Genomic DNA, 22,515 nt, shown 5'->3' on the forward strand with positions numbered 1-22,515 from the left:
TCAACCTAAATTCAAGTCAACTTACAATCGTGTAAGGTAAGTTACCAAAGGCTAGGTCTTAGACAAGGTTGTACTTTGTCTTCAGAGCCCAAGACATCCTCAGAGGGATTTGCTCAAAATTTGGCCTGAAGTCTTTACGCGAACATTGCGAGGCATAGCATTAGTTCTGTGATATCCAGCTTGATACGTGTGTTGTTCCGAGATGATGCTCTTACGGTGCCACCTATTAAGGCTGCCTGAAACGTTTCAGTTCGGCTATGGCATACTACCCCGACATCGTGGACGAGTTGGACTCCACCAGCCTCCTGGGTCTCGGCATCTGTCTCACAGTGCTGTTCTTCCTGAAGTACCGGATAATCTACGGCTTGGGGTCGGCCGTAGCCGGCTTGGAAGGCATGGTTCTTCCGCCGCCGCCCAAGTGCGTCAGCCGAATTCATCTCTGCTCTTACCTCTGGAGGTGGGTGGAACCGTGGCTGCGTTTGTTGTGAACACCAATTAGGGCCGTACTGTGCTCAGAAGAGTTGATATCTGGGCTCATTAGTGGCTCAGCAGGCATCAAATGGGGAGCAGGAAGCCTGGGGACTTGGCTTCTTTATGATTCAACAACAGGGGTAGGAAGGACACTGACAGATTTTTAACTACTTTGTCATCATGGTGTGCCTATTTATTTATTTGGATAAGTGCCCACAAACAGCACGATGCATTAAATGTGGTGCACAGAAAAAACAAAGGAAACGAGAGGAAAGCAAGATGTGCGCAATAGAGAAAGAAGAGCATAAGAAATGAAAATATTAACATCAATGGAACAAACATTACATGGCTGACTCACACGATTCTAAAACACACACAAAAAAAACACACTCAGCCACAACAGCTCAGACAAAAGTGCTGTGACGGTCAGAGATACTCAGATCAGGCGAAAGGAGTTGCATCCTCTGAACAGGACTTTTATGATTGACGGCGGGATAAAATAATAGCGAGGAACGGCACCGTGTGGGGGACATGAAAGTTGGTGGAAGTTGGCAAATCGGCAAAGTCAACAGCACCAGGAATGAACTTGTGAAGAAAGCACGTATCGAAGAGTGTTCTTCCGTCACTCAGTCTGCTTAATCCTGTGCGGGTCAAGTATTCTGTTGTACGTGTAATATATATTCTCCTGAAAAGGCAACGATCGTAATAGATTCGAACAAATCTCATCTGGACTCGTTCCAGAGACAGTGACAAGTACTGAGGAACAGAGTCCCATACAACCGAGCAGTACCCTAGCCGTGAATGCTCAATAGCCCAAAAGAGGATGTCCAGTGGAGCATGAAGGCCTCTTGCGTTGCCCGAATTCACTTCTTGCCCCCATGTTTTTAAAGCGGAGCTTTGTATGGCTAGGTGAAAGGAAAAGCTGCGGTCCTGTGTATGGGAAAGCTCCTCTGGTGAAACACCGTGCGATGCGCAGAAAGACCAGGTAGGAGAGGAGTTAGAAGTAAGAGAAGGGAAGGTGTAAGTGGGCCCGTACTAAATGATGTAGTAGCTACGCTCTCCTATGTAGCGGTGCTGGTAAGTTGGAATGACGCGTTGGACAGAGTGAAAGAGTCTCTCTCACAGCAGAGCAGGCCTGCGGTAAGCTATTGCGTCAAGCACAGCTCAAGCGGCAATGGTAGACAGGGGTGGTGGCCGCACACCGGCCGCACACTACAGCTTCGCTGCTTATTAACTGTCTGTACGGATTGCACGGCCGCATATTTTTTTTTAAACTCGTCGATCCATTGAGTTGTCTGTGCCTTCCCTTCTCGTTCCACCCCCGGGTAAGTTCACCTAGTGGTGGGTGTGCAAATACTCGAAACTTTCAAATTTTGAATATCAGGCAAATAACTTTTAAAATTTGATTCAGCTTTGAATCAAGTAACACTGTTAGGAATTTTCCAGTGCTCCCTCCCACTCCTGCACTAAATTTGCCAATTTGCACAAAATGAGGTACTATCCTGCGCCATCCTGATAAAAGAACGACGATTTCGCGAGTAAGTGTGCCAAAATTTTTGTCCCGCAATTCACGTGTGGCCTGTCACAAGTACTACTTCACAGACGTCTCTAGACATGTATAACTAATTCGGCTTGATAACTTGAACTCCCTAGCACCCGTCATCACATTTGCCGCGACCTATTGGTGCAGTTTGTGCGCCCGGAGAAGCGAGTTTAATTGGCGCTGTCGCTGTACCGCCGAGGCAGCTTTCATCTAGCAAGTCATTGCAGCGCCCACCGTGGTTGAAAACTTTCCTGCTTGCTGTAGTTTCCGATGGTTCCTGCTATCAACAACAGATAGTTTCAGGTGGCATTTATTGCCGGCCCTCTCCTCTCCGAGAGCCAGCGGGAGCGCCATTTCGCAGCATGCGTGACGCGCTCGGCTGCAAGCTCTCGCTTTGCTTGCCGGGCTCGCTGAGTGGACCGTCGCAAGTGGAGCAGGCCATGAAAAGCAGCCAGTCTCTCTCATTAAAGATCTAGGGTGGAAATGCGCACGAGGACTGATATCAAGTGCCTGCAATCGAATAAAATGAAAAAGTAAAACACGATGGCCTGCCTCAACAGTTGGGAAAAGAGGGGCGAGATACGCGTTGTTTTTCTGCATGCAGGTTTGTCGAAGGCTTTCAGTAATCATTGGGGAGTTTTAGTTTAGCATAGCGGCTACCGGAGGCTCACGCTTCGGCGGTGGGTTGCCGGGACCCGACTGTAGAGTGAGGAGGTTGTCCCTCAGCGGAGCCAATGCGCGGGCATGGCGAAGGCCGGCCTAATCCACCCTACCGAATCGAATTTGCACCTGCTTAGTCGGGCCCTACGAGTCAGTAGTATCTTAACTCTATGGGCTCCACCACCCGCCGCCATAGCGTCAGCGGACGATACCCGCTATGCTAAAACGTTATCTTGCATGGTGCCTTTTAGTCGCACCAGAAAGGAACTAAATACCTTGAAAATTATGTTTTGCTTCAGTTTTTATACCCGGGGGATTTATTTGCATCAAACGTGTGGCAACATCTAGCGGCTGTTTCGAAACCCGTGAAAAAAGAATTCCCATCGCTTTATTTCAGGGAAGGGCTATAAATAGCCAAATTGGGGTAATTGCTCCTCTTATGGTTGGCGGGAAATTTTTTTTTCATTGGATATTTGGCTATTTTATGGCTATTGGGAGAGCCTATTGTGAAAGCTATTCTTAATGCATGTTCGAGCCTGCCAACTGGGAAGCGTTTTCAGTGACTCCTTGGAGAAGTCTTCCCCTAGCAAGGACAAGACCATTGTTGTTTAGCAGTGCCGTTTATTTCTGATCACATGTGTGCAAACACCTTGAAGCACCTTCCATCTGATCTGACACTGTTAGGCGACCTCCACATCAATTACTGAACAATCCTGGCCAATTTTCAGTGTTGAGAGATGCTTTGGACACATCGAGCAGTTCATGTCTAGTTGCTCCAAGGTGCTCCAAAACTGGCATTTAGGTGCTCCAAATTGCTCCAAAATTAATAATTTGCTGATACAAAAATTGCTCCAAATCAGCGTTCATCAGTGGCACCACTGAATTTTCAAATAAACTTTCGAAGTACCCTAGAAGTTCTAAAACATGCGCCGACGTTCTTTGCTCCTGGAGGCAGGCTTTCCCGCACTGCTCCGGTGACATGCGGCCAAACAGCGAGAGGAAGGCACTTTTGGGTAGCGCCTCTTATCTCTTTGGCACAAAGCCAAGATCGTGCTTGCGAAAAAAAAAATTATGTCCCCAATGAAAAAAAAAATCCTTAACAGTTTTAACAAAAAAGATCAGCTTCCGCAAATTGGACACATAGGGACTATGTCAGTATGCAGCTGGGCTTTATCTAGAGGTTGTCGATCACAGCAGCTTGAGCTTCATAGAGAAAGAAAGGCTGCTTTAGTTTTTCTTTGGGCTTCCTTAATTGATGTGCTATTACTTGGGAACGTCTGGTGATTTTATATTTTGAGTTGCAATGGGTAACACCAGGCCCGCATGACTTGGCTTAAAGGGACCCTGCAACACTTATCGTCGACTACGCGGAATGTATTTCGGGGTAAAGTCTATTGTCCCAGCAATCTCCTTCCGCAAGAATTATGAAAATCCATTCACTATCACCGAAACTACGCGCGATGAAAAATCGCGCATAAATGTTCCCTCTCAACTCAACCGCGGACAACGCGACGAAAGCTGCGCGCTCTCTCCCGGAGAGGGGGGGCGGCGCGCGGCATTCTGTACGGCGGCCTTCGATATGTCACATGCCGGGGAGTTTTGTCCTTTTCCCCGCAACGTGGACGGGTCTATTTCCGGTCTGGTGCCACAAAAAAGCAGGCATGGCGGCCTGCTCGCAAGCAACCGCTCAGGCTGGTAGGGCGTTTTTGAAGCAGTAAACGTTTGTTGTCGAGTGGGCTCGTTGAAAGCGGAATATTTAGTTCGTCACTCAAACTCCGCGCGCACTCAAAACAAAAGAAACACCAAAAGCATGCGGACAGGTTCAGACATAGAAGAGGTTGATACACAGCGCCGACGACGGTGGATTGTCACAGGAAATGCTAGAATTTAGCCGCGAAGTAGACCAGCGACAGCCAATAGGACAGCCAGGACAACCATGGCCCGATCGACGTCGCAGAGGCCATGCCAGGGGTGCATAATGAGGGGAATTGAAGAGAGCGCGGTTGGTTTTTCCGTTTTTCCGCGTCTTTCACGGCAATTTGCGCGCTTACCGCTTCACGTGCGCATGTACTATTTGGCTCGGGTGTTCCTGGCAGTGTAATAAAACGTCGCGCAGGTTTACTTGCACTGCTTGAAGAGTGTTGCAGGGCCCCTTTAATTATGTGGTGCTTATCCCATAAACTGATTTAGTTAGGTTGAATCTGAGTCCTTTTTGTTTCTTCTTTGAAACCATGTGCAGGCACTTTGACCGTGGCCTCTACCTCTGGATACAGAAGTAAGTATACACTTTTGTAAAGTACTATCCTGCTTAGAACTGGGACTCCAAACCGCAATTAGAATTTTACTGCATAGCCGTGCTTTGTTTTCATTTGCAGTTAACTAAGTTCCCTGAGTGAGTGCCTTTCTGGACCCAGTTTTAAAACAATCGCTGCATGTTTTCTGTTGCAAAATTGCACCACTTCTGATAGCAGTTTCAATTATTTCTGCTGCAAGCCTTCTGCCATTTTTACTACTTTTGTTTCTTGCATCATGACAACGAACTACCGTATAAACTGGACTTTCGTGCAACCCTTCTTATAGGTCAGACCCTTACTTGAGGAGAAAAAAAAATCCTGGCAGAAAGGACATTCTGCAAAATAGCTCACCAAAAGCGCTTGATTTATTTCCAGCTCTTCTCATCTGTCCTCAGCACGCACTCCCGTCTGCTCAAGTCACTGATAGAGTTGCAGGAACTTTCCTCGAAAGGCCAACTCCTTTGGCTTCATACAACGACACACCCGAGACCCAAAACATTTAAGCTCTCTTCGTAGTCGTTAACAATCGAGCTCAGTCACTTTACTGCAGGTAGCCCACAACGTGACTGGTAACGATTTTGCGCAAATCTCGCAAAGAAAGTCCTCCGCCTTCTCTAACTGGATGCACCTCATGACGTCTGCAGAATTATCTCTTTCTAGGATGGAACGATGACAGCTTGGACATGTGGCTCAAACTTTTATGCGAGACACAACAAATTGACTAACTTTGCAAACTCTTACAACTTACGTCTTGAACACATCAGTGAATTTCGGCTGAGTTTCAGCACTCCACTTGGAGCATTCGCATGATACAGAGCTCAAAACGAGAATCAAGAACACAAACTAGAACTATGGACTAGTGAAAAGGAACAGGAGACATGGGTGCGCACTAGAGAGCTCTGCCGTTCAGACCTCTTTGGTGCAGGCTGTGGAGGTATTTATGGCAGATTATGATAATGATAAGGATAGTTTGGTAGCTGCCTCTTCTTACTTTGTGGGCAGTCCTGGGTATATGATTGCCTCAAAGCCCTAGCCTTGATTGATTGTAGGGTTTCACGTGCCAACGCAATGCAGGCGATGAGGCGCGCCGTAGTGGAGGGCCCTGGATTAATTTTGACCACCTGGGGATCTTTAACCTGAGCCGAAATCTCCTTCACGCGTGCGTTTTTGCTTTTCGCCTGCATAAGAAAAGCGGCTTCCACGGCCCGGAATCCAACCCGCATCCTGGATTCCTTTGTTTTTTGCTCCAGCTGTGCCTGTCGATGCCCCAGCTGTGCCTGTCGATCAGCAGATCCGCCTGAAAACTGCACTTTAAACGGTATTGTGCTTTGACCAACCGCATTTTAAAGCGGTATGCTTATGCATTGAGTTCTATAAAAGTCAAACCAGTGGTCACAAAAACCCGCGTTATATCCTGTCCCGCACTATAAACAGTTGCGTTATATAAATGGTCTACATTCCATTCGAATATGAATCGATAAATACCTCCGCAAATAATTCGTTTCGCGAATCGAATATCTACCGGCAATTTTTCAAACAGTCGAGTGGAGTTTTCGAACGTTCCCTGGCCTTGCGAAAGCGAGAGACGTCGGTGCACGCTAACGCACTGCTGCTGCACCGTGTGCTCGGCAAGTTTCATCCCAATCGCACTTTCGACAAGCGCACCTTGCAGAGGCTGTAAATTTTGTCCCAGTGCACGGAGTAATCTGCGATTGCGTTGATCAGATCTTTCTTCAAGTCGTCGCCGTCAACTGTGGCCACCGTTTTGATGACAGCGCTTCTGTTAATTTAAAATCAACGCCAGTTGTGGCTGTTTCTAATGCAGCTGGTGTATGGTTGCTGCCATGTTTACTTGTTTTTTAGACCGCAGTGGTAGTGCAGGCTTGTCCACGGCGACTGCAGTGCGAGCTTTCCTGCCGTTACATATTGTTCACGCTTCACGCTGCGCATGTGCTTCCGAAGAAGTGCCTCATCGTAGCCCACAATTGTGGCTGTGCTGTGTTTTTGCGTCCTGTGGTTCACGCCTGCAAAGTGCCCGCTTCTGAGTTATGAGGAAACGTAGAGTCGTTGCCTACAATTGCAGTACAGCAATTCCAGTGCCAGTCGGATTTTTCTTTTTCTTTTTTTCTTTTTTAATGCATATTGCGCTTGCTTCTAATTCCTGGAGGGCCGCCGATGCGAGTTCAAAAGTGCGTTCTCTGGGTCGAATGAGATGTCATGTCTCCAGAACGTGTGAATTAGCTTCTGGTTTTGCACAAAAACCTGCAAAAAATCGAGGCCTGTAAAAAGAAAATTGGTATTCGATATTCGGCTTTTTGTCTGGATTCAGTTCGATATTCAATTCGAAAGTTACTACTATTCGGCATTTCGCACACCCCTACTGTGCACAGATTCTGCACTGCTGTGCGTCTAGCTTTCTTGCAGAGCTGCACTGTAGTGCAAAAAGCCAGCTTTAAAGTGTGCTACACGGAGGAATCGAAACGTATGTGCTGGGTATGCAAAGTTTTTTTGCATTGTGAACTTTTTTTTTTGCATTGAAGGGAAGGTTCGCCAGAAAGTAAGAAAAAAAGGGGAGATTTTTTCATGGAGACCCTGATATGGCCTCACGGATAATTTCAGAAGTTTCCTAAGGTCTAACATTAAATATCAACTACAATGTAGATCGCTCATGATGTTGCGGGAGCTGCAAAAATTTACACAATGAGGAGTATTTCACCGCAAGCAAAACATGCACATGTACTACTGCAACCATTTCAAACATTCCTAGAGTCTTCCTGCCAAAATAAAGGCTCTCTCTCTCTCTCTCTCTCTCTCTCTCTCTCTCTCTCTCTCTCTCTCTCTCTCTCTCTCTCTCTCTCTCTCTCTCTCTCTCTCTCTCTCTCCTTTTTTTCTATTACCCAAATGAATGCCACTTAAATACCACTGCAAGATGTACATTTCCACTCTTTTTTTTTTATCCTTGCCGGCTTCTACCGTATTTTCCGCTCTATAAGTCGCACCTTTGTATAAGTCGCACCCCCCCTCAAAATGACAGTTTTTCCGAAAAAAAAAATGTATATAAGTCGCACCGGTATATAAGACGCGCCGATATATAAGACGCACTTGTTAATTAGGTAAACTCATAGTGAATCAGATCGATAGAAAGTGCGGCGAAAGTACATGGTTGCGACGGCCGCCGCCTATGAACACAGCATCCAGGTAAGGAGGGCTAGACACGGGCATATAACATCCAAAGTCTAGACAGAACTAACTTCTCAAAAATGGTTTATTGATACACACAGATGGCATGTCCTTACGGTCAGCGCTTAGGCAAAATTATCGAAGTCTTTTTCCTCCGACTCGCTAACAAATAATTCAGTATCTTCAGTGGGAGTTCCACCGGCGCATCACTGTCGTCCTCCGACTCTCTATTGTCTTCTTTGCCAACATCCTTACCACTCGCGGACTGGATTACTCTGGCCTTTATCAACCCGGCTACAACTGTTTTTGCAGAAATGGAGTACCAAGAGTCGGAGACCCATTTGGCCACCTCTCCAAACGTCGCGCATCTCTTGCGTGCTGTCGTAAATCAGCGCAATAAAGGTGTCATGGCGGACGGAAGTGATGCGACCGGAAGCGGCCCGAAAATCGAAACTTATCAGCAAGCTGTCATTTTAAAAATTAGCAGCACGTTTACCTCCTTCAGAGTAACTCTCTGTAATAATTTATCAGCTGCATTTTGTTTCTGCAACCCAGTTTGATGTTACTTTGAATTTATTCTGCACTGTAGTTACTGCGCATGGCATAAAGTGGCGCGTGTTTGTCGCAGGCCATTATCATTGTTCTTTACTAGAAAAAGCTGCAAATTCTTTGGTGTAACGTCCCGAAGCAAAATATGGGCTATGAGAAACGCCGTAGCAGTGGGCTTCGGATTCATTTACACCATAGAGCTGTGTCTCAACTCTCAACTTGTGCTCGCCACGCGCGGCCGCCGCGAACCGGATTTATTCCATACATAAGTCGCACCGGTGGATAAGACGCACCAACGAAAATTTCAGAAAAAAAAAAACGCGACTTATAGACCGGAAAATACGGTACATGGTTTTTTATAATTCCTGTTGTCGTTTATTCATTTTTTCTTTCGAGGGAAGGCATTGCCAGTGGTTGATGCTTGAAATACAGATGCCATGGAGGCAGAAGCCTGGGTGATGCTGCCGGTGCAACATGATCGGAACGCAGGCCTTTTTTATTACTTTGGCGTATTTTCGCGCTACTTCATTTGCCAACAGTACAAAAGATGGTTGCGCATCATCATAACGTTCCGGTAGAGACAACCTGCAGAAGGGTGGATTTCTATTACCATACTCCTAGAAAGACTTTTGGGGCTGTGCTGTTGAGGTGCGCCTAGAGAAAGGCAGTTGTGGTTTTCGCATGATTCAAACAAAATGTGGGAACAAAGTGCACCCTATTCTTCTTTTGCATATCCAAGTTAGAAGGGGGGTGGGGTGGAGAGCGTGTTGTGTTGTATGGCTGATTCCATCTCTCTCTCTCTCTCTCTTTTTTCATTTTTTTTTTAACATTGAAACGACATGCCGATTGCTTCAGTCGATGTTCAGGGCCCCCAAGAATCTGCACTATAATTGATATTGTGCTTCAGGTAACCACGTTTGAACCGGCATGCTTATGCACTGAGCTTTACAGGAGGCAAACATGGGGTCGCACAAACGTGTAATGCCGTATCCTGGACTTCAGGCAGTGTAAGTTATGACTAGTCTACACTGTATGTGAATGTACTTTGCCAAACAGTCGAGAACTTTCAAGTAATCAGTCATTGGAGCAACGACACAACGTGGAATGCTGACAGGTGACTTGACTGGCATGTCTCCCTCAGGTACATCTACAAGCCGATCGTCTCTTGTGGCTGGACGTTAAAGCGCCGCATGATGGGAGCGGCTGCCAGCTTTGCCTTTGTCTGTTCCTGGCACGGTCTGGACAAGGCGGTGGTCGTCTGGTGCACCCTCAACTTCTTCGGCATCTTGACTGAGCTCCTTATGGAGCTCCTCAGGAATCGCCCTGCCTGGCGCAACTTGGAGGTGGGTTCGGTTGCGCTTAACAGGTTTTGAGGATCCGTGAGAATGATATACAAGTCTGGTTTATTAAAAGGACTGTTTTGTCCTGATAACAGCTTTTCCAGTTGTATCGCATCCTGCTGACAAATGATCGAGATAGTAGTATTGCAAGCAACAGATGACGCACTGGCTGCTCATCAGACACTTTTTGGCGAGGTCCTTGACGTCACAGGATTTTGTTCATGCCATCGACAGCTGCCGAGTTAAGCCACCACCGAGAAACATCATTTGGCGACTGTAGTTGGGGTTCTGTTTCCATTTTATCACATCACTTGAATGGTAACATGCAGCTGACGAGCTGGTACTGCTGAACCCTGCGATAAGGAAACCCCACGCGTACGTAATTCCCGCAGCAACAAAATAGTGCCACACTATAAATGGTAATTACCTCCACACAAAGTACATACCGTATTTGCACAATTCTGATGTGCACCCTTTTTTTTTTCCTAAAAGTAACCTTCAAATTTGTGTGCACTTTATAGTCGGTCTCAAGGCCGAAATCAGCTTCAAAGTGGCCAGCAGCATTTTCATGTGCACGAATGCCTCCGAAAATAAAATTCTGTCCAATCGAAACAAGCTTTTTTTTTTTCGAAATTTTTAAAGTAAACTTTTCTGCGCGTTACAATCGTACAAATATGGTATGGGCCGTTTCTGGGGAAACCCTAGGCAGAGCCAGCAACCTTTTTTAAAAGAAGAAGAAGAAGAGGTCCGGCCTTTTTGCTCGCTGCCCCATATGCCTGATAAACCAAGTTCTTTGTCCCGCTCAGCCAAGACTGTCAGTCTCACCTGTGACAATATTTTCGCATCCCCGGCGAAGGTTCATAGAAGCCCACGTATTTCATATCTCTCGGCAGTGAAATGTTTTTGGACAGCAACCCCGCATTAACGAAATTCTCTGCAAGTTCAGTTGGCTTTTAGATGCGACTGCATCTCATTCACTCACCTTGTCCATGCAGCGTCGTCGGCGTTGTTGTTGTCCGCCCCTCCCCCATTCTCCTCGCCGCGCAAGCTGCGCTCTCCGCCGCGCACCCCCTCTCCTCTCCGATGCCCCTCTCGCGCGAGGGGCATTGGATTGGATTCGAATGGATTGGATTGGCTTGGCTTGGCTTGGATTAAAGTGGATTGTGTTGCGTCATAGCCGCGGCAGATGCACTGGCGCCGGTGCATGTGCAGTACTCTCTCTTCCATGGTCTCCTCTCCTTCAGGCGCGCTGCGCGGCGGCCTTTCGGTCGGCGGTTGCTCTCCACTTGCGCTTGAACCCCCCTCAGCGTCGCATCACACCAGGGTTCCCGCGAGGGGAGGTGGGCGTAATTTTTTATCCCCCTGTTTGAGGCTAACAGTGTCAAAAAAAAAAATGTGGTTGATCCTTCTTTCGTAGGAATCGGTAAAGCACAAGAGTGAACTGTGGCTTCGCAGGAGCATTTGAATGTTTATCGTGCATCGATATGAACTTGCACATTGCTATTTATATTTCGTCGGTATGGCACCATTAGACTTATTAACGTTAGACACTAAATTACAAACGCCGGAGCATTGCATGAATCCAATTGAAACCCCATGCGTTCGCAAACCGTGTGAACGGGGCCGAATGGTTGTCAGCGAATCGTTTGGTAAAGTCGCGGTCCATTACAGCGAAAGGAGCATGATTGGCAGGTCGGCAGCAGTCTTATGGGTGTGCTTGGCAAGTGACGTCCTGCTGGCGGGTTGCTTCGGCAAACGTGGGACCACATCCTGCTCTGTAGCGTGTACGCCAGACGCTTGTTTTGCAACGAGCGCAGCTTGTGGAACACGGCGGCGCCGTTCCACAAGCTGAGTGGCGTTCCACATATGCGGCTGGCTGATAAACACAGCAGCTTCCACTGCTATACGCTGCTCTATCGAGGCACCAACTATCGGCGCTCATTAGCGTCATGACGCAGTACTTCGCTTCACCTCTCCTAGACGGCAGCACCATCTGAATGGACGAGTTAGAAGTAGGGACATAAGGCGCATTCGTACGGCTACGCGGGCATGACTTCATGGCTCAGTCGGTAGAGTGTTTCACACCTCCCATTGCGGCCAGAGTGGTCGTGGGCTCGAATCCTAGCGCCGCCGCGCCAATACAACTTTTTCTGGTGATGTCATTTCTGTGATGGATATGACTCCGGTGAGGTTTCTGTGCCCCAGCGTAAAACACTTTCGGGTTAATTAAAATTTTGCGCCCCTCTGTCAAGCGGCGACTATCGTTGAATGGGAAGCTTTCTTGTGATAGATTCTTTAGTTGTTGTCCAAGTTTTCCAAACCGCTTCAACCATGTCGAAATGGAGCCATCAGATAGACGCCGGCTTCATGATGTGAGGGACCCAGGTTCGATTTTGGCCGTGGGAAGCGTTTTTATCTTTCACTTTGACGTTTTCGCGCTACAGATGCCATCAGTGAGAACACTAAAGCGTCGCTTTTAGAGTGCTCAAATGCGTTTTTTGCAGACTCAAATTCCGTAAACTTTTGCCACTCACAGTGCACTGGCATGGCTGCCGCCATGTTTGTTTACAAAAACAACCCTGCATCAGGCAGTCATGGAGGCAGCCTCACAGCAACCCGGGGGGTGCCACAATTTCGGTCAGGGTGGTGCCTAGTGGAACGGCTTGGGCGACTAGCCAGCTACCTCTGGACAACGTGCTAGCCAGCTACCTCTGGACAACGTGCACGCATTCATTGTGTGTGCCGTGACTGGCACGTTTGCTGTCAATAGGGACCGGAACCTGGAGTTTGCCGCGCGACACTAGCGCCATTTTTTTCCCGTAGTGGCGGAAAACGGAAGTTATGGACTAAAAAAAAAAAAAAGAACGTGCCGCAGCTGTGAGCGCGATGCCCACAGCTGCGGCACGTTATTTTTTTTTTTAAGCGTGAGCGCTTTTTTTGCTTGCCGCGAGTGTTTCCCGAGGCAGTAGGGCTCGAACGTTAATTACCTCATTTATGTTAATTAGTTAATTATTGATTAGTCAGATTGGGTTAAAAGTCAAAGTGATGTCAATAGGGATTGTGAGGTATCAAATTAAAGGTCTCGATTAGTGGAATCACGTGGTAATAGTCATGAGGTAATCACGTAAGTCATAGATCGGGTTAAAAGTAAAAGTGATGCGACTAGGGCTTGTGAGGTATCAAAATAAAGGTCTCGATTAGGGGAATCACGAGGGAGAAATTAAAAACTGCTTACTGGTTATGGTCACGAGTTAGTCACGTGAGTCACGAATTGGGTTAAAAGTCAAAGTGGTGTCACTAGGGCGTGTGGGGTATCAAATTAAAGGTCTCGATGAGGGGAATCACGGGGGACAAATTAAAATTGCGTCCTGGTCATAGTCATGAGACAGTCATGTGAGTCATGGATTGGGTTAACTGTCAATGTGAGGCCACTAGGGCTTCTGAGGTATCAAATTAAAGGTCTTAAAGGGGCCCTGAAAGGCGTTTTGAGCACACTAAATGAACTAGCGCAATCGTTAGATTGGGTCGTCAACGTCATCTGTGCCAAGTATTACTCTTTTACGCGCAGCGGAAAGCTCACACTTTTGTTGCAAACTTTGTCGCTTTTTTCTCACCCTTTCCTTCGTGTTTTTGGACGCCGCCATCTTCACATGTCTACATCATCGATTCCCAGATGTTCGTCATGAGCTAGACATCCTGCGATTGGGCGGCTTTTTCACGCACTTCCGGCAAAGAGATGAGTCGTCTGCTCAGCGTCGGCTCGCCGGCTGATCTGCCAGCGGAGTGCCGGAGTGCTTGGACATTTTACGACAAACGAAACAAGTGTAAACAAACGCTTAACCGTTTGTATTAAATGTAGCACGGCCATAACACGACATGGATATTCCCTTACCTGAGTACGTTCCGTAAAGAAAGCGTTGAAGCCCCGTGGCACTTCTTTCGTGCAATCGCAGAGAACGCCCTGAGCCGAATGCCCGGGTTTGACGCATACATTTTATTCTACTTCAAAACAATCCAGAGATGGGTTTCGAACGAACACAACGTCACAACATGCGTTGCAAGTCTGAACCGCGATTGAAAGACGATGGGTTGCCTCCTCCTGCCCGTCGTAACTTCGGCACTCACCTCGCGCGCGGTTTGCGGGGACGAACAGCAAGTCACTTAACTCTGGCGCGCAAGCCGAGATGGCTTTTAGCCAGGCACACTGCACATACCCCATGCGAGGTTGAGTCGTACGTCGCTCGAGAAAGATAATCCAGACCATGGGAAGCACTATCCACCCGCAGAAGCACAACGTCGCATTGCATCGCGAAACAAAGACGTCCACAACACACACACACCATCGCCTCCTGTAATGTCAAACGCATCTCGCACTTCCCAATGGGAGTGGGTGGTACGCCTGCAGTGCCCACATGTCGCGAGGTGGGGCCCCGAGCTGAACCGGGAACACGCAACTGTAACTGAGTTCTACAGTGGTTTTTGCCTTGTTGTCAAGGCAACCGATGTTTGAGATTCTCAAAGAAGTGGCGCTCGCTCCAGCGCTAGAAAGCTCAGAGCCGCGGTGGAGAATGCTTTGCCAACGTTGCCGCTCTCCACCACGCGTCGCCCCAAGCTGAACTGGTCAACTGATTGAAGGGTTTTGTGCACGGGTTCTGTATCGATTTAAAATGTCTTTTTCACATGCCGCCGGCAGGAATTACGACCGCCGCAAAATAAGACCCGGCACCAGCGGGGCCACATCTGATACGGCACTTTTTGGATAAACAGTGTCGGTGCATCAAAGGGAACGAGCGCACGATCTTCCCCGTACGGCTGCGAGTTCGCCGCCGATAAAAAGTCACGTGCCACCGATAGCAACTGCACCAACGAACACCGCGAAAGGGCAAGGCCAGGCCGCCGCACACATGCGGCCAGATTTTTCGTTCGGTTTTCCAGCCTTGAGCGAAGTGCGGGATTCATGGTGTCAACAAAGCTTGCCCGTAGCAGACGACGTAGCAGCGCAATAGCGGAAGTACGTCACCGCTGCGGAGCGCAGCATCATGGGAGGCAAAGCTCGCGCGCCGTCAACAGCGGAGAGTAAGTCGAAAGGAGGAGGAAACGCGGAGCGACGATAATGCGCGGTTTTTGATTTACGATTTCTCAGCTAATACTCATCGCTTTAACAAAATTCTTGCGGGAGGAGATTGCAAATACATTGCTTTATTTGGGTACATGTACATCCATGCATCGGCGGAAGGTATTTCAGGACCCCTTTAATGAGTGGAATCGTGTGGGATAAGTTTAAAATTGCTTCCTTGTCATAGTCATGAGACAGGCATGTGAGTCATGGATTGGGTTAAAAGTCAAAGTGATGCCACCAGGGCTTGTGAGGTATCAAATTAAAGGCCTCGATTAGAGGAATCGCGTGGGACAAGTTAAAAATTGCTTCCTGGTCATAGTCATGAGACAGTCATGTGAGTCATGGATTGGGTTAAAAGTCAAAGTGGTGCGACTAGGGCTTGTGAGGTATCAAATTAAAGGTCTCGCTGAGTAGAATAATGGGGGACAAGTTAAAAATTGCTTCCTGGTCATAGTCATGAGACAGTCATGTGAGTCATGGATTAGGTTAAAAGTCAATGTGAGGCCAATAGGGCTTGCGAGGTATCAAATTAAAGGTCTCGATGAGAGGAATCGCGTGGGGCAAGTTAAAAATTGCTTCCTGGTCATAGTCATGAGACAGTCATGTGAGTCATGCATTAGGTTAAAAGTCAAAGTGATGCCACCAGGGCTTGTGAGGTATCAAATTAAAGGTCTCGCTGAGTAGAATAATGAGGGACAAGTTAAAAATTGCTTCCTGGTCATAGTCATGAGACAGTCATGTGAGTCATGGATTAGGTTAAAAGGCAATGTGAGGTCACTAGGGCTTGTGAGGTATCAAATTAAAGGTCTTAATGAGTGGAATCACGTGGGACAAGTTAAAAATTGCTTCCTGGTCATAGTCATGAGACAGTCATGTGAGTCATGGATTAGGTTAAAAGTCAAAATGGTGCCACTAGGGCTTGTGAGGTATCAAATTAAAGGTCTCGATGAGTGGAATCATGGGGCACAAAGTAAAATTCGCTTCCTGGCCATAGTCATGAGACAGTCATGTGAGTCATGGATTAGGTTAAAAGGCAATGTGAGGTCACTAGGGCTTGTGAGGTATCAAATTAAAGGTCTTAATGAGTGGAATCACGTGGGACAAGTTAAATTGCTTCCTGGTCATAGTCATGAGATAGTCATGTGAGTCATACATTGGGTTAAAAGTCAAAGTGGTGCCACTAGAGCTTGTGAGGTATCAAATTAAAGGTCTCGCTGAGTAGAATAATGGGGGACAAGTTAAAAATAGCTTCCTGGTCATAGTCATGAGACAGACATGTGAGTCATGGATTAGGTTAAAAGTCAATGTGAGGCCAATAGGGCTTGTGAGGTATCAAATTAAAGGTCTCGAGGAGAGGAATCGCGTGGGACAAGTTAAAAATTGCTTCCTGGTCAAGTCATGAGACAGTCATGTGAGTCATACATTGGGTTAAAAGTCAAAGTGGTGCCACTAGGGCTTGTGAGGTATCAAATTAAAGGCCTCGATTAGAGGAATCGCGTGGGACAAGTTAAAAATTGCTTCCTGGTCATAGTCATGAGACAGTCATGTGAGTCATGCATTAGGTTAAAAGTCAAAGTGATGCCACCAGGGCTTGTGAGGTATCAAATTAAAGGCCTCCATTAGGGGAATCACGTGGGAGAAATTAAAAATTGCTTTCTTGTTATAGTCATGAGATAGTCACGTGAGTCACAAATTGGGTAAAAGTCAAAGTGGTGCCACTAGGCCTCGTGAGGTATCAAAATAAAGGTCTCGATGAGGGGAATCATGGACAAATTAGAAATTGCATCCTGGTTATAGTCACGAGCTAGTCACGTGAGTTATAGATTGGGTTAAAAGTTAAAGTGGTGCCACTAGGGCTTCCGAGGTATCAAATTAAAGGTGTTGATTAGGAGAAATTACGTGGGACAAATTAAATATTGCTTCCTGCTTATATTCATGGGATAGTGACGTGAGTCATAGATTGGGGTAAAAGTCAAAGTGATGCCCTAGAGCTTGTTATCGCCCTCCCGAATGTAAAAAGCAAGTTGCACATTCGAGATGGGGGCTGATGGGGTGTTGAAAAGTGTGCTAGGAATGTGTGTTCGCGCTGGTAGTGAAAGCGACAATAGCATATCTGCACAAGATCCCGGCATCCCAAAGTCTAAAGTCAGCCATGAGTCGTTCGGGGAAAATTCGTTTTTTAAGCTCGCCGCGAGCAGACTTGTTCAGTTTGTGCTTCTTTCAAGCTCCCCTATTCTAAGGGAAGAATTTGTGCGTCTTCAATATTACTGGGGACTTTCTGACCCGTTTCGGAATGAGAACAGAATGAGCTCTGCATGCTGACTGGTCGACGCAGCTCCGGTGCTTTCGAATAGGACGTTATCTACCGGGGCCCGATCGCGAAAGGAAGCCACATCTCTTACCGCACATTGGGCAGGGGTCATTTGCTTTCGCGAAAAAAAAATGCTGTTTGGGTGTATTTTCACAATCAATAAACACCTTTTCCTGATTTAGCGTCAAGAAAACTATAAAGGAATGCTACCAACAAATGTTTTGAAAAGCTCTTCAGCAGCCCTTTAAAAGCATGTCGAGCTTTTAATATGTTTGGAATCGTGTTTTTTCTATTTCCGATATTTTTCTAAAAAAACATGAAAAGAAAATTTTTTTCACGCCCTTCACTATTTGATGGAAATTACAACTCTACTGTGGTGGCATCTCCTTGCAATTTGAAATGAAGCTTTTGTCTTATATATAAAAAATAAATATATTCATTTGTTTTGTTTGTTTATTGCTACTTTGTTACTTGTGGCTGATATGCCATGTGAAGCAACGTACGTAGCACCAACACAATAATGTACCAGGATGGTAAACATATCTATGGTGCTTTACTTTTTTATGGTAGTAAACAAATATACACATGACGAACCAGCGCGCTTCGGAAGCCTTTTACATCCCCTGGCAGTCTTACAGCAGTAACTGAAAATAGCACCCGCTGCAGTGGCTCAGTTATGCTGCTGAGCCCAAGGACGCGGGTATGATCCCGTTCGCGATCTCTGCTTTTCTTATGGAGGAGAAAAAAAGGCGATCGTATGTCGAGATTTCGTCGCGCGTTAAAGGTGCGCAGGTGCTCAAAAGTAATCCAGAGCCCTCGTGGCCCAGGTGCACAGCCGCGGCGCGTAAACTCTCATAACTTGAATTTAAAAAGGCCCTATATCTCCGTCCTTTGGTGCAAATGCCATCGAAAGACAGTAGTCGTCTGCCATCCGAGCCTGTAAAACCCCCCTGTGTCCCCCCCACCCTGGTCTCTTCCGCTCCCCCTCCAGCACCATAGATGCAGTCGAAGTTTGCTCAATTTGATCCTACTCTCCTTCGTTCGCTGCATCTGTTCAGAGCTCTTTTTTCTATGGCTCTTTGGCGCGAATTAACAGCCCCCCCAAAAAGCAACACACAGCGCCTCAAGAAAGCAAGCAGTGCTTGCTCCAAAGTAGGGGATAGGGAGCGTCGTGCTGCTAGGGGGAAAAGAAACTCGAGCCACCGTCGGGAAAAGAGTTGTCAATCATGAAGCTGATGAATTTGAAAGGCCGGTGAAGTAAAAATATAATATTTTCCAGCAGTCCCATGACGGCACCTGATTGCAGCGCCAGACTTTCCTGTAGTGAAATTTGTTATAAACGACTTCATGCTCTAGAGAGTATGTTGCAAGCCACCGACAGAACGAGTAACGCCAGTCACGTGATGCGCCGTCCAGAATGACTGTCCCCAAGAATACTCGTGGCGACGTCACCCACTTCTTAGGGAATGCGCGGCGCAACAGCGCCATGATGCGCCCTGCAAGACGTTTCGAAGGGTTACTCTTTTAACGTGACAGCACTATATGTCTTTTCTGCTCCTTAAAAGTGTAATGAATAAATCGACATGCATGTATTCCAATATACAGATACCTGTTTGTGTCGTCTCGGTACAACTATTCACAACTATCTGAACACTGGCACCACGATTTGTAAACTATTCCACCATAAAAATAAGGAAAGTTTAGGAGAGGCTGTGACCACCTCTTTCGTGCAACCGGTAACGCCATCTTTAGGAGTGTTCACTTGTTCCTGTATTTTGAGCCCATTCTCCCTTTGGTTCTCCTTAAGTCGCTTCTCGCTTCGTCTTCTCCTGTGGAAGCAATTTTGTAGCTTCGGCAGCAACGAAAATTGATCACTTGGATTGTTTCAGCTTGTCCCGCAAAACGACATATTGCCGCACTAGCGACACCGCAGCTGCGAATTCGTTTGTCAATTCGCACCATATAGAGCGGGCTTATGGCACCCTACTTGCATTTACGCTTAGGGCAATAGATCCATTTTTGCCACAAGTGTGGTTCCAGAACATGAATACTCATCCGCCCACTGTCATTCCAATACCGTATCAATTCGTGGCGCAGACAAAGAAGTGGCTATGATTATCATTGTAACGATCATCCTTCTGCAGCTCCGCTAGACATCTTGTACCTCATCACATAGCTTAGCTTTGAGGCTCACTTCATTCGACTGTTACAGTATATATGCCCAAATCCGAGTAACAGTTTTTGCAGTGGCTCAGAAAAATCAGCCCGCATTTAGAAAGAACCCCGTACAAATATTTTCCGGGGTGGGCTGACAGCAACACATGTGAAGTTCCCACTGCGTTCCCTCCTCACCCTTGTGTTACTTCACCATCGCGCCCCGCTTGGGCCAACTACATTATGCAACCGGCCAGCGCGGACGGTGTGCAAGCCGTGTATTGGCACGAGGTGTTCTGCGAAGGCCGCATTACCTTGGTTACACAAGCGGCTGCCATAGAAATGCTGCACCTTATCAATATTATTTTATTTTATGAGCAATAATATGGATTACGATCGAAACTGTGTAGCATATGTTATACAACTCCCAGACGGCAGATCAAATTATCTTTCGAGCGAATGACATTTGCTTTATGTCAATGTTTCAGCGCTACACCACAACACCGAAGGACGTTTGAGATGAATGATATTTAGCGGCGAACCGTGGTTCGGGAGCTCATTCAGCGGCGAATAGAGTGGCCTCGACAGCAGTGCCGCATCAACAGTGAAGAAAGTTCACTAATACACCAAAAAATACGGTTTCTAAAAAGTGTCACCAAACATATTTCCCCTTCATATTGTGTTTAAAATAAAGAAAGGCAAACAAGTACTATGTAAAGATAAAATCGCGCCCACAATGTGCGCTGTACCCTAATACGGATTCTTCGCGGACTTATGTCGGCTTGTAATATCAACTGATGTCACCTAACCTGGTGATCTTTCTAACTTTATTTAAAGATATTCCTTCGTTATCTTTTCAAAAAATAGATTGTATGAAAACATTCTAGATGGAGACCTTTCATTTGATCTCCCCCAAGCCCCAGTAGCGTCACACTCACGTTTAACCCAACCTATGACTCACGTGACTATCTCATGAGTATAACTAGGAAGCAATTTTTAATTTGTCACATGTGATTCTCCTCATCGAGACCTTTAATTTGATACCTCACAACCCCTACTGGCACCACTTTGACTTTTAAACCAATTTGTGACTCACGTTACCATCTCATGACTATAACCAGTAAGCGACTTTTAATTTGTCCATGATTCCCCTCATCGAGGCCTTTATTTTGATACCTCACGAGCCCTAGTGGAACCACTTTGACTTTTACCCAATTTGTGACTCACGTGACTATCTCATGACTATAACAAGAAAGCAATTTTTAATTTGTCCCACGTGATTCCCCTCATCGAGACCTTTAATTTGATACCTCACAAGCCCTAGTGGCACCACTTTGACTTTTAACCCAATCTATGACTCATATGACTGTCTCATGACTATGACCAGGAAGCAATTTTTAACTTGTCCCACGTGATTCCACTCATTAAGAGCTTTAATTTGATACCTCACAAGCCCTAGTGGCACCATTTTGACTTTTAACCTAATCCATGACTCACATGACTGTCTCATGACTATGACCAGGAAGCGAATTTTACTTTGTGCCCCATGATTCCACTCATCGAGACCTTTAATTTGATACCTCACAAGCCCTAGTGGCACCATTTCGACTTTTAACCCAATCTATGACTCATATGACTGTCTCATGACTATGACCAGGAAGCAATTTTTAACTTGTCCCACGTGATTCCACTCATTAAGACCTTTAATTTGATACCTCACAACCCCTAGTGGCCTCACATTGACTTTTACCCAATTTGTGACTCACGTGACTGTCTCATGACTATAACAAGAAAGCAATTTTTAACTTGTCTCACGTGATTCCCCTCATCGAGACCTTTAATTTGATACCTCACAAGCCCTAGTGGCACCACTTTGACTTTTAACCCAATCCATGACTCACATGACTGTCTCATGACTATGACCAGGAAGCAATTTTTAACTTGTCCCACGTGATTCCACTCATTAAGAGCTTTAATTTGATACCTCACAAGCCCTAGTGGCACCATTTTGACTTTTAACCTAATCCATGACTCACATGACTGTCTCATGACTATGACCAGGAAGCGAATTTTACTTTGTGCCCCATGATTCCACTCATCGAGACCTTTAATTTGATACCTCACAAGCCCTAGTGGCACCATTTCGACTTTTAACCCAATCTATGACTCATATGACTGTCTCATGACTATGACCAGGAAGCAATTTTTAACTTGTCCCACGTGATTCCACTCATTAAGACCTTTAATTTGATACCTCACAACCCCTAGTGGCCTCACATTGACTTTTACCCAATTTGTGACTCACGTGACTGTCTCATGACTATAACAAGAAAGCAATTTTTAACTTGTCTCACGTGATTCCCCTCATCGAGACCTTTAATTTGATACCTCACAAGCCCTAGTGGCACCACTTTGACTTTTAACCCACTCTATGACTCATATGACTGTCTCATGACTATGACCAGGAAACAATTTTTAACTTATCCCACGTGATTCCACTCATTAAGAGCTTTAATTTGATACCTCACAAGCCCTAGTGGCACCATTTTGACTTTTAACCTAATCCATGACTCACATGACTGTCTCATGACTATGACCAGGACGCCAATTTTACTTTGTGCCCCATGATTCCACTCATCGAGACATTTAATTTGATACCTCACAAGCCCTAGTGGCACCATTTTGACTTTTAACCCAATCTATGACTCATATGACTGTCTCATGACTATGACCAGGAAGCAATTTTTAACTTGTCCCACGTGATTCCACTCATTAAGACCTTTAATTTGATACCTCACAACCCCTAGTGGCCTCACATTGACTTTTAACCTATTCCATGACTCACATGACTCTCATGACTATGACCAGGAAGCAATTTTTAACTTGTCCCATGC

At 46.3% G+C, this 22,515-nt stretch overlaps 1 protein-coding gene across 2 annotated transcripts in view; it reads left to right on the forward strand.

Moving 5' to 3' along the window:
* LOC144150177 (protein-cysteine N-palmitoyltransferase HHAT-like protein) overlaps window positions 1-22,515 on the forward strand; it is a 51,583-nt gene that overhangs the window by 15,963 nt on the left and 13,105 nt on the right. For both annotated transcript variants that reach the window (XM_077682021.1, XM_077682020.1), the window contains exons 9-11: window positions 251-457; window positions 4,914-4,949; window positions 9,839-10,040. In XM_077682021.1, the coding sequence (XP_077538147.1) occupies window positions 251-457; window positions 4,914-4,949; window positions 9,839-10,040 (445 nt within the window). The remainder of the gene's footprint in view (window positions 1-250; window positions 458-4,913; window positions 4,950-9,838; window positions 10,041-22,515) is intronic.

The sequence above is a fragment of the Haemaphysalis longicornis genome, unplaced genomic scaffold, assembly GCF_048455015.1.
Source record: "Haemaphysalis longicornis isolate Haplotype H1 unplaced genomic scaffold, Haemaphysalis longicornis Haplotype H1 scaffold_8, whole genome shotgun sequence".
Classification (NCBI taxonomy): domain Eukaryota; kingdom Metazoa; phylum Arthropoda; class Arachnida; order Ixodida; family Ixodidae; genus Haemaphysalis; species Haemaphysalis longicornis.